Source organism: Colobus angolensis, unplaced genomic scaffold (assembly GCF_000951035.1).
Source record: "Colobus angolensis palliatus isolate OR3802 unplaced genomic scaffold, Cang.pa_1.0 Scaffold210, whole genome shotgun sequence".
Lineage (NCBI taxonomy): Eukaryota > Metazoa > Chordata > Mammalia > Primates > Cercopithecidae > Colobus > Colobus angolensis.
The window spans coordinates 3376278-3389467 of NW_012115267.1; the positions used below are offsets into that span (position 1 = coordinate 3376278).

At 40.7% G+C, this 13190-nt stretch overlaps 1 protein-coding gene across 1 annotated transcript in view; it reads right to left on the bottom strand.

Annotated features, from left to right (window-relative positions):
- Positions 1–715, bottom strand: part of XKR6 (XK, Kell blood group complex subunit-related family, member 6) — a 299994-nt gene extending 299279 nt beyond the window's left edge. The window contains exons 1-2 of the mRNA XM_011942843.1: positions 672–715; positions 163–421 (exon numbers count right to left, since the gene is read on the bottom strand). Coding sequence (XP_011798233.1) covers positions 163–421; positions 672–715 — 303 coding nt within the window. The remainder of the gene's footprint in view (positions 1–162; positions 422–671) is intronic.
- Between the last annotated feature and the right edge of the window lie 12475 nt (positions 716–13190).

Here is a 13190-nt window from a genome sequence, read left to right on the forward strand (position 1 = left end):
GGCGGGGAGGAAGCGGGGGAGCAAACGAACGAGGGGGGAGTGGGCCAGGGAACCCCCTCCGCTTCCGGGTAGTTGGCGTCACTTCCGGGCGAGCCCCCCAATCGCACGGCGCCCGCAGCTCCCCAGCCCTACCCTCCCGGCCAAGATGGCCGCCCTCCTGTGCCTCAGCTGCTGGGCGGGGGACCGGGGGGTTCTCCCCGCCAGGGCTCCCCTTCCCCTCTTCCGTTGACCCCGAAACCCATCAGGTTGACCCCTCGGCGTTTCAGAATCCGGCTGGGCCGAGTGAGGCGGTCCAAAGTGATCCCTGGAGGGGGCAGTGCCAGACGTTTTGGGGTCCCCTTCCTCAGCGTCGCAGCTCACAGCTTTCCTCCTGGAGAAACGCCCCCTAACACCCTCCTGGCTGCTGGTGGAGGGGCGGGACCTTTGAGGGAAGGGGCGGAGCTAGTGCAAAGCAGGTGATTACGTGTCACTTCCGGGAGATGGGATGACCTCATTGTGTAGTTAGACAACCCCCCCAATCAAAATGTCTGTGTCTCACCTCTTTGGCTGTTTGTTTTCTTTTAAATTTCTCTTTTATTCTTCTCTTATTTTGAGGGTCTTTAAAAATTACATAAGTCAGATTTTCACAAGCAAGTTGATTCTCACTTCCATTTAGACACCTCTCCTCTTACCTCTGTTGACCTCCTGATTTTTCTGTCACTGACAACTTTACCATCTTTTGTAATAAAGTTTCCATCATTCCCTTAAGAAAACTTCAGGCAAAATTCAATTGGAAATCAGCCTAGTTATGTCTTACATGTTGGAGCAAGGAATTGTGACCTTGAATGTTTTTTCTGCCCTATGGAAATATATTCTACCAACTTTTTTTTTAATATGCAATTTTTAAATTCTGTGATCTTAATTTGGAAAATGCAGAACTAGCCAGGGCTTAACCTGTATCAATTATTTGTTCAGGTTATTTAAATGTGTAAGAAGTGCCTTTTAGAATTTTTTTGGTGCTAAGGTGCTGTGGGTAAACATGGCTTTAAATGAGGAAAAAATATTATCAGTGTGCTATATCATTAAAGTAGGTGCAGGATACACTACTTAAACTTAGCTAACAAATTACAAAAGTGAAACAGCACCGAATGGATTTGAATTACAATGATCTTCCAGTGAAAGTATTTTTGAAGCCAGATAGCCAAAATAGGGCAAGCTACATGGTTACAGTTGTTCCTGATCAGATGAAATGAACATTTTGAAGTTAAAAAAAAGAATGAGGGGGAAAAAAGTCCCTGAATTTTCTCCTTGACCTCCCTAGATTTTTGAACTCATTTTTGTGATTCTGTCTACTTCTCCCTTCAATAGTCTTCTAATAATGCCAATAACTGTCTTTAGAATGTTAAGAGTACAAATTAGGTAATACTTGTATGGCTGGAGGTCCTATGGAAGAAAGGTGCCTTTGACAACTTCAATAGTTACTTTGATACTATTGAATACTATGGCACCTATGAATTTTGGGAGTGGCAGGGTAGATGGGGATACTACATTTTAGGACACAGCTTTTCATGAGTATACATGCCAGTATAAAATCTCTGAAGACTTTAGAAAAAGTACTAATAGTGAATTTTTACTCCCATACATTGGGAAGAAGGGAGTGATTCCAAAATCAACTTTTAGAAACAAGCCATGTAACTGTATCCATGTATTTCATGCTATGATTGAGGCCTCATACTCCCTATGGTAGTAAAACTTAAGGACAACAGGTAAAGATTATTTCTGCATATAGATGGGATTCTGTTTCTTTGCTGAATTTGAATGAATAACATTTTACATGGCATAAATATAGAGTAGGATTGTCCAAGTATGGACCCCAATTTCACTAAAGTACTAACATGAATAATGTGAGCAAGATTATCTCTTCAAATATCAGTTTTCACCTTTATATAATGGGAATAACAACAGTGACTTTTCTGAAAAGTTTATGGGCAGATTAAAGGCAGTAATCCTTTCAAGGATCTCAATATGATACCTGATAGGCAGTTAAGCACTAGAGAGTAACTGCTATTATTATTACCATTGTTATTATTATGTTTGCATAATACCAACATATATCTACTTAAATTCTATCACTGAGTGTATTTGGTATCTCTAATAAAAGAAAGCATTTTGAAATGCTTCTAGAAAATAGGTGCAATTAATTTGTGCTTTCAAATATATTTTCTCTAAGCTATGAGGCTGTGAAATGAGATACAAAAGCAGGCAGTAATGGCATATTTATGATTCCTATTTCTCTGTGCCCTGAAAGAACATAATCTACTAGTGAAATTAGCTAAGTAAATTACACTCACTATATAAGGCTGACAAATGAGCTTATGAGTCAAAAGTGTTTATTACAATTGAAGTTTCAAGTAGATATATAAGATTATCAGACTGTCAAGTGATTTCAACTTTACATTTGCTGTTTCAACAATTTTATCCTTCTACTTTCTTTGGAAGAAGGATACATTACAGATCCCAGAAGGCTCTAAAATTAAAATCAGTTATAATAAACTTCTCATGAAGACTCACTGAAAAGTTAACATAAATCTGGACTATGCATTGGATGGCACATTTTTACCTAGAATTTTGGGGGTGGTTTTTGTTCTAAGTAAGCCAGCACTTAGCACAATGCTGAACACATAGTGGGCACTCAATAAGTATTGATTAAATTAGTGCAAATTAATTTTCCAGATAACTGAAATTTAACCTTTAGGTGCCAAAAAAATGGTATTTTACATTTTATGATGTAAATCTCCATAAAATTCAATCATTTATTACAGAGATACCTCAAACCTTTAGTTAAATTGGGGGGAAAGTGAAATAAATACATTGCCCATTGGCTTGCTCTCTGCACATTAGGCAGAAAGTTGACCTTTTCTTGACAACTTGACCTTGAAGTAGCCTTATGCGAAGAGGCTCTAACAATTTATGTGCCTGCTCCGGCCTGCTAAGCACCACACCCCTGTTGTTGAGGTTGGTGGTGGTGGTTTTTTCTAACAATATTTTTTAATCTCTCCTTTTTTAAATTTATTTGGTCAATTAAAAACTTTGGCCCCTGTACTTACTCTTTAATATAGACAGAGAAGCCAAACAACAAAGCATATTGGAGTTACATGGAAAATAATACTAAATAGATTTTTAGAGCCTCTTCTGTGAGTAAAGTAAGAAAGCTTTAACATACAGAGATTGTGACATAAATTTTAAATGTTTAGAAGCCCTTTGGGGTTTTTCTTCCCAATTCTCTATTTTCAGAAAGGCAACAAGGAAAGTTAGTGTTGAATGCTATTATGTACTAAACAGTCTCCCATACATGACTCCTTTTAATTATATGGCAATCCAAAAAGGCATGAGGATTAGTATTCCCATTTTAATGGTCTAGAAAACAGACTCAGGTCTGCCAAATGGGTTACCCAGAGTCACATGGGTAAGGGGAGCCATAGATTAGAATCCAGGCAGATGTAATTCTAAAGCCTGCTACTTACCCTGCCATTGCCCTGGGCCAGGCAGCTATTGGCACTTCCAAATGAAATTAGTGTTACCGTGTTAGTCAAAGTAGGGACCCTATTACAATGCCGGTATGCAACTAGGAGACATAACACTTCAATTCCAATATGGGGATAGGCCTCAGCAAAAGCGTTACAAAGAGGCTGTGTTACATATTTTTCATAAGATTTTCCTAGTTTGAGCCTACATAACGCTTCAAAAGAGTAGGTGGATGGTACCCTCATCAATTCTGTGCCTTGTATCTTATTGACTTCTATAGAAACAGGACTTCTTTGAGTGCTGAGGAGTAAGCTCATAGAACCCATTATCCCTAGAAGCTACATTTCTATATTCGACGTTAAGAATTGAAGTGCTAGCAAGCACTCTCATACCTTGTTGCTGGTGGTACAAAACAGTACAATCTTTATGAAAGGGAATTTGGCACTACTTACCAAAATTTCAAATGCAGGTACCCTTTGAGATAGCCATCCTTTTTGTGGGACTTTATCTTACAGATAAATACGTAGATGTCAGAAAGTATGTGTGTACAAGATTATTCATTTAGCATTGCTTACAATTGAGAGAAAGAATGGAGGGGAAAAACCCACATGTCCACCCAAAGGGGAACTAGTTAAATTATGGTACATCCACACAACAGAATATGGTGCAGTGATGTTAAAAAATGATAGTTTTCTTTTTAATGATATACAAAGAGTTGCAGGATGCTTTGTTACACAAAACTCAAAGTGCAAAACAATAGAACATACTACATTTTCTGTAAGAAAGGGGAAGAGATAAGGTTTTTTGTTGTTGTTGTTATTTGTTTGTATTTGCATAAAGCAACTCTGGAAAGATACCTAAGAAACAAAGTGATTACCTGTAGGGTGGTGGTAATGGTGGAGAGAAATGGTGTGAGTAGGGACAGGGATGGGAGAAAGATGAATGTTTGGGGGGAAGTTTGGGGAGGTCACAGGGAATGTGCACACATATGTAGTGTCACAGAGATTGGTAGGAATGGGGGGTAGGAACATCTGTATTCTCTAACAGTAACATCACTGAGTATTTGGTAAATTTTTTTGTCTCTTAAGAAGTAGTTATAATTCTGACATCTGTGAATTGATTTAAACCCTTCTTGACCTTCTTTATATTTTATCCACTGTATTGTCTAAGTAAGGATAACAAGCTCCAGGGATTAACTCCCCAAAGAGCAGAGTACAGTGTAACTTTATCATACATACACTTACTGTATATGAAGTCAACTAATCATGCCCAACCAAAAGAAAATAAGGATAGCCAGGTGCAGTGGCTCATGCCTGTAATCCCAACACTTTGGGAGGCCAAGGCAGGAGGATCTCTTGAACCCAGGAGCTGGAAACTAGCCCAGGCAACATAGCAAGACCCTGTCTTTGCAAAAACAAATTTAAAAATTAGCCTGGCATGGTGGTGTGCACCCATAGTCCCAGGTACTTGGAGGGCTGAGGTGGGAGGATCACTTGAGCCCAGGAGGTCGAGGCCTCAGTGAGCTGTGATTGCGCCACTGCTCTCCAGCCTGGACAACAGAATGAAACGTTGTCTAAGAAAGAGAGAAAGAGAGAGAGAGAGAGAGGGAGGGAGGGAGGGAGGAAGGGAGGGAGGAAGGAAGGAAGGAAGGAGAAAGAAAGAGAAGAGGGAGGGAGGGAGGGAGGGATCAAGCAATAACAAATCAAATCATACAGGCTACTTCCGAGAATGAGCATAGAGCACATATCCCCAGGTTGAGTGTGAAATGGGAAACAGAACACTGCAGACCTCTGTTCCTTAGTTTCTAATATGATTGTCTTCCCAGGCAAAGTGGGATTCTAGGACTCAAAGATTTGTGTTTGTCCTCCCACATGCTCTCGCATTTCAAGCCAAGTCTTTTCTCTGGTCCTCAACCAAAGATACAAGATTGTATCTGATGCTGGCTCATTTGGTCTTTTGGCCAAGTGATATGTCTCCAATGCAAAGAAAATTTGAGGTACACACAGTTCTTAGGCTCAGTACAGACCTTAGATCCCAACCAATACTACCAGGACCCAAAATAACATGAAACCCCACTGTGGTGTCTCCTTCAAGTTTAGACACTTATCCTGGTTATAGTATTTCAGAATGTGACAGACACCAAATTAAGTCTAACTTCATTCATTCTTTGCATCTAACTTCCTTTGGTGCAGAGAAATGTAAGAGATCATTTCTGCAATGTACAGTCCTATTGAAGACAGGAAATAGACACCCACCAACATGAGTCAACAAAACAGCATTATAAATAAGTCATGAAGTGATGCTCAAATTTATAGAACAATTAGTGACTAGAGAGTTTAACATAAGATATTCATTTGTGAACAAATAGATAAGCACCTACTACATGTCAGGCACCATGCTAGGTGCTGAAAACAAAACACATTGTTTATGGAGCTGACTCTAGGGGAAGAAGTAGATAGTGATCAACTAAACTTACAAATGAATAATTATAAAGATGAAAACAAGAAAGCATTTATAAAAGGTTTTTTAAAAACCAAGAGGTTTAAACAAAATGGGATTTACTGAAACATGAGGAATCAGGAACCAACTCTAAGGTGACATTTAAGTTGTAATTGAAACAGGAGGGACTATTTTTGGTGATGGCAGGGTCCAAATGCAGAAAGATACCCATGTCAGGGCCTGAGCTGTGAGCTCCTGGACCTGAGGGAGGCCAGTGTGTGACGTCATAGGCAAAAAGGAGAGGGGATCCAAGGGAGACTGAGATGGAAGAAAGAGGCATTCCAATTGTGCTAAGGAGTTTTTATTTTATTCTAAGTGCAAATGGAGTGGCACCAGCAATAGTAACAAAATAATTAGGGAGAGGAGCAGGAAGAGTTAAAGAAGGCATTAAGGGGTGCAGGGTGAGTTCACCAAAATGCTGGCGCTCTGGAGAGAGATGTAGGTAAGAGGAGGGATGGATGTGAGACAAGGATTCCACGGTCTCCCATCAGGGCATCAGCCTGACCAGAGACAAGGGTTTGCACAGACAAGGGGTGAGGCTAGAGAGAGAAGATGCAGGTAGGGAGAAGGCTACGGAGCCCTAGAAAGTTAGGCTTGATGCTGGAGGCAGTGGGAGACCCCACAGTCAAGACAGCAGGGTGAAGTAAAGTGCTAAGGGCCCAAGGGCTTGGTGTAGGGTATGTGCTTTGGGCAGTCAGGAAGGGGAGAAAGGGAGGAGACTGGTGATTCATTCATCCTGCTGAAATGCTTCAAAGGAAGAATGGACTTTGTTATATTTGAGCCCCGTCAGAGCTCAGCCTTCATCATCTAGACTTTAAGGGTTTTAGCCTTTTTAGTTAACCTTACACAGAAGCCCCTCTGTCCCACTGTCAGATTTCACTACACAAGTATACACTGGGTGCCTTTAATACACCCAGGACTGTGCTAAACACCTGGAGAACAAATAATTATATAAATATTCATGCCACGAAGCTAACTTTGATCTTCTCTGTGTGGTGGGGTCATATACTTCCAAGTGATGGTTAAATTATGCCCTTCTCTGGGTCTTCCTTTTTTAAAATAAAAAATGTTTTTCTTAATCACAGGAGGCAGGCTCTATATTTAAATCTTAGCTCTGGCATCAACTAGCTGTAGTACTTGGGGCAAGGTACTTTCTAAATTGAAGCCTCCCTTTGTCAACCATAAAAATTAGGAGAATAAAATTTACCTTGCAGGGTGTTTTGTGTTTCATGAAATAGCATGTGTAAAAAGCACCTGCTACTGATACATAGTTGGTCCTGGCCATTCACTTGAAGGTCTTCCCCATTGCCAACTCCCTGGTCCATTGCTTTGTACAATACACATTTTTTCCCGATTTTCCAGCATCGTGTGATTATGTCGCTGTGTAGGCGCCTTGCGGGCTTTTGCCTTTCAGCACAGCATATGCATGATGCGTAAGCACGCACACAGCCCCCAGTCTCAATTCCTGACTGTGTCACTTTGGGCAAGTTACTTCCGCTCTTAGGTTTATTTTCCTAATACATGAAATGATGAGCACACCGTTTCCCCCACCAGTTGATTGTGACTTCGATGCCTGATGCACATGAAGGGCTCAAAAAATATTCATCCTCCCTCCCTAGTCACTTCTGCTATTTGCTTTCTATGGCTACTGTAACGAATTACCAAAAACGTGGTGGCTCAGAACATTACAAGTTCATCTGACAGTCTTGGAGAACCAGAACTCCAAGAGGGGTCTTTGGGAGCTAAAATCAAGGTGTTGGCTGGGCACAGTGGCTCACACCCATATTCCCAACACTTTGGGAGGCTGAGGCAGGAGGATCACGTGAACCCAGAAGTTAGAGACCAATCCTGGCAATACAGCAAGACCCCGTGTCTACAAAAACTAAAGAAACCATCTGGGCATGGTGTCACATGCCTGTAATCCCTTCTACTAGGGAGGCTGAGGTGGGAGGATCTCTTGAGCCCAGGAGTTCAAGGCTGTAGTGAGGAATGATCACACTACTACACTCCAGCCTGGGTGACAGAGTGAGATGTCTCAAAAAATAAAAATAAAATAAAATAAAGTGTCAGCAGAGCTGTGTTCCTTCTGGAGGCTCTAGGAGAGAAATCCATTTTCCTGTCTTTTCTAGGTTTTATAGCCTGCCCCATTTCCGTCTTCAAAGAGGGAAATCGCTTCACTCCAACCTCCACTTCTGCCTCTGCATCTCCTTTTCTAACTCTGACTTGCCTTTCTATCTTTTTTAGGACCCACCCATATAACTTAGGATAATCTCCCCACCTCAAAATCCTTAAATCAACCACATCTACAAAGTTTCTTTTGCCACATAAGGTAACATAGTCACAGATTTGGGGGATTCGGTTGTGGTCATCTTTAAGGGGCCATGATTCTGTCTACCACACCCTTTAGCTTTTTCCTAATGTGCAAACCTGAACTCATCACCCTTGGCCCTAAAATGAACCATCTCCTCCAGTTTTTCGTTTTTCTTTGTTTGTGCTGCCATGATGCCAGCTTCACTGGGTCATGAAACTTCTAGCTGATGACACATCAATTCCAAGACGAGTGAGCCAGAATGAACTGGAGCACAATTCCCCTGTGAGAGATGATGAAAAGGAAGCTGACCACAGAAGAATGTTTCTATTGAAGGCCACACTGGTTGCCTTAGTCTGAGGACTAGGATTTAAATTCCTGATATCTGGGCCACGGCTCTTTCCACTACATTATGCTGATTCACATACCTTCTAAAGTTGCATAGCTTCCTCAGTTTTAATGTTTGAAATCTCTTTTTCTTAATGGCAGGAATACTGGACTTAGAAGTTGTATTAGTTAGGGTTCTTCAGAGAAACAGAACCTAAGAGAGAGAGAGACAGACAGACAGATAGACAGACAGACAGAGATACCTATCACTGCAAGAAAGCCAGTGGTTTAATCAGTTCTTTCTTGAGAACTGAGGGAGGGCGGGCAGTGGTGTAAATCCCAGTCTCCCGGAGTCTGAAGGCTTGAGAACCAGAGCGGCGGGAGAAGATGGATGTCCCAGCTGAAACAGAAGCACATTTGCCCTTCCTCTGCCCTTTTGTCCTATTCAGACCCTCCGCAGATTGGGTGATGCCCACATGCATTGATGAGGGTGATCCTCTTTACTCACTCTACAGATTCAAATGTTAATCTCGTGCAGAAACACCCCCACAGACACATCCAGAAATAATGTCTTACCAGTCATCTGGGCATCCCTTAGTCCAGTCAGGTTGACACATAAAAGTAATCATCCACAGAAGTTAAGAAAAAAAGTAGGTGTGAGTTCCAGTAACACCATTTGCCATATACTATTTACCAGCTATATGACCTTGGGCTAATTCAGATTGAATCACAGTTCTCATGTAAAATAAGAATATTAATATCTCCTAAAATATTAATATCTTCTCTACCTTCCTACAAGGCTTGTGGTAACCTCTCTTGTAGGCTTAGTGGGTATCTTCTAAGTCATAGAGGTGTAAAAATATAAGGAACTATTTTTATCCAAGTTAAGGCCTCCTACCTAATCTCCCTGACTATTCTCTTCTTTGACCATCCAGGCAGCTTACCAGCATCGGACTAAGAAACCTAAAATACTATAATATCATCCTATTTAAAGAAGATGTCATGGCTCACTATTGCCTACCATACCAATCCAAACTACACTCCTTCATTTTCAGATCTTCCATAATATCACTTCAACCTACAGAACCACTAGTAGTTTTCACTATTGACCAGAACATACTCTGCTCAGGAAAATGTCCTCCTAGTCCACATTTACCAGTGCGCATTCCTGCACTGGAGCTCCTGGTCTTGCTTTAATTCATTTGCAAAGTCTTTCCTCCTCCCCCTTTGTCTACATTTCAATTCAAATCAGTAAACTTAATGAGGGCCTACTGTAAAGAAGGCAAGGCTCAAATGTTAGCAAGGGCTCAAATTCCCTCTCATCTTTCAATACCTATTTCAAATTCCACCTCCTTTAGCAAAAAATGTTCTTGACTATTCCAGCACAGTATAATACCTTCTTCCTCTGAAACCCTGTAGCATTTAGAATCTGTTCCACACAGTTTATTTATATGCAGTCTTACATTCTCTTAATCCATGTGATGATTTTTTAAAATTTAGAGCTATAAGGAACCATCATTTCATCTAATCCCTCATTTTGAATAAGAGAAATCTGAGATTTACGTATTCAGGCAATACTTGAGTACTTACTGTGTGTCAGGCACCATCTCCAAGGAACCTATTGGTAAGAGAAATAGATACATCTCTCCTTGAGGCCTAGAAGCAAAGTCTATGGAACTCCCAAAGAGTACGTAGACACACACCAAGTAGAGGGCATAACCTGTGCAGAGACAAGGACAAGAAAGAGGAACAATGGGGTTTATGAAACTGTGTGGTTTGTCCACAGCATTGGATGGAGCAAGAGGCATGAAAGGAGAGGAAGATGGTGAGTGTAGAAGGGAGCCAATTGTTGAAGATTCATAAATATCAAGCTTAAGATTTAAGACCAGGTGCAGTAGCTCCTGCCTGTAATCCCAAAGCTTTGGGAGGCCCGGGTGGAAGGATTGCTTAAGGCCAGGAGTTTGAAGCTGCAGTGAGCTGTGATTGCCCAACTGCAATACAGCCTGGGTGCCAGAGCACAACTCTGTCTCAAAATAAAAAAGACAAAGTTGATCCTATGGGCAATGGGAAATTATCAGAGGCTTTTATCAGAAAGGTGACAAAACCAAGTTTATGTTTAAGACAGATAATTTTGATGACAGTGTGGAAGTTAGAGCAAACGTTGACGGGTACACTGGGCTAACTAATTAATTTGTATCCCTGTAAACCAGTATTTTTGTGGTTCAACACTTATTTAATTGAAACAGGGAGAAATGAATTTTCTTTTGATAAACATCATATTCAGGAACTGATTAATTTTTCCTAGCCCAAAGAGAATCAATTGTCTTTTCTAAAATTGGAAAAATAGTTTCCTCCACTATATACTTTTTCTTTCATCGGTTATACTTTACACTTTTTTAAACTAAAGCACTTTGGGGAGTATATTTAAGGTTTAAAATTTAAATAATAAAATAAGTCTCTCCTTCCAAATACTCAGTACTACATAATGCATCATTTGGTTTTAAAATTTCAGTAGAATGCCAACTTTCAGTTAATTATAATCACAAAATCTTTGGGAAGAAACCCCAACAAAATATATCTGCCTGATGAGGATTTGTTTTCCTGCTCCAAAGCACTGTCCACTTAGGTATATGTAGTAGACAGAATGCTAAGATGACCCCCAATGATTCCCCTTCTGGTGTTTATGCCACTGTGTCATCCCCTCCCCTTGAGGGTAGGCAGGACCTGTGACCCACAGAACATGACAAAGGTGATGGGATGTCACTCTCCTGGATTATGTTACATCATGTAAGACTTCACCTTAGCAGACAGAAGCCAGAGACTCTCCCTGCAGCAATGAAGCAAGCAGCCATGTTGAAGAAGCCCATGTGACAAGAAAAACTGCAGGTGACCGCGAGGACTCAAGATCAGCCTCAAGCCATTAGCTAGCAAAAAAAGTGAGACCCTCAGTGATATAACCACAAGGAAATCAATTCTGTCAACAACCTGAATAAGCTTGGAAGTGGATTCTTCCCCAGTTGAGCCTCCAGATGAGAGTGCAATCCCAGCCAATGCCTTTATTGCAGCCATATGAGAGGCTGAGCAGAGGATGCAGCCAAGCTTTGCCTTGAAATCCTGCCCAACACAAACTATGAGATAATAAATGTGCATTGTTTTATGATGCTTAATTTGTAGTAATTTGTCACAGAACAATTGGAAACTAATGTGGCATGTAAATAGAATCAACTCCTATTTTGCTAGTTATTTGGAGTTGTATGAAAACTGAACTAATACCATATTTCTAATTGAGACACATATTTTCTTGTCTGTATTGACTGAATCCCCCCCACTCATACCCTCCTAGAGGCCTGCCTCTGTATCCAGCTCCTGGTTCAACCTTGAGTGAAAATGGAGACCGAGAGACAAATGAGGGTGCTCTTGTCATGGTATACATGAGCTCCTCAAGGCCCATGCCACCACAGTAACATCTGGGAAGGAGAAGATGTGACAGATGCAAGAAGCAACTCAGAGGCTTATTTTATATTTTGACTAAAGCATTACATTATACATCCATCATATTGTACAGTCATAATTGATGCTTATAATGGTGACCCTAAGGCAGGATTGGCAGGCATCAAAGAAACACTGAGTAAAATACAAGATGTCAACAGAATTTTCAATATTCTACTTATTAAGATGGAAGGTGGGTTCAGAGGTATTCGTTTTATTATGCTTTATAATTTATATATATATATCATTTACATATTTGTTACATATATGTCATGTAGATTCTTTTATATAGATCTCATAGTACAGAATTTGAACAGATAAATAAAGATCAACCTAAAGTACTTCTTCACTACCCATCTATTCCAGAAACATTACCCACCAGAAAAAGTTGTACTGTTTGAAGGAGTAGAATGTCAGTTAAACAACACAAACTCTACTAACCAGAAGATCACACTCCCTGATAATACCATTCATTGAGGTTGCAACATAAATGTGAGAAAAAAGAGGGGATAAAAAGCAAAAGGAACCAAGACGAGAGGGCAGAAAAGGAAAAACCAACAGAGAAATTCCATTTTATAATGCTAAAGATGGGAAGGGAAAGATCAGGATGAAGAAAGGCCAAGTTTGGTGGGAGGAATAGACTGAAGAGAAAAAAAATGCAGCATTATATGGAACACAGACAAAAATAATTTACACATCACATGCAAAGCAGGTTTAGGGAAGCTGTGTAAAGCACAGAATTGGCATTTTTGGCCCATATATGGGCCCTTTTTGATGTGCAGCTTCAGAGGTCATGGCCACTGGATAACAGGTACAGCAATTGTCAGTAGCCATTTTCTGCTATATGTAGCAGGGAGTGCCTGCTTCATTTTAGCACTTGGAACCAATGTTCACTGGGCAAAGTAAGAAGGGAGATACAGTGCAGGCAGGATATAAGGTTAAGACATAGCTTTGCCCTCCAGGGACTCTCCAAGTAGGGAGGAGGCAGAAGAGAGGCACCAAACAAAACTCTTAGTCCCAGATCTACATTGGCAGCCAAGAGCTGAACCGAGTAGGCAGACAG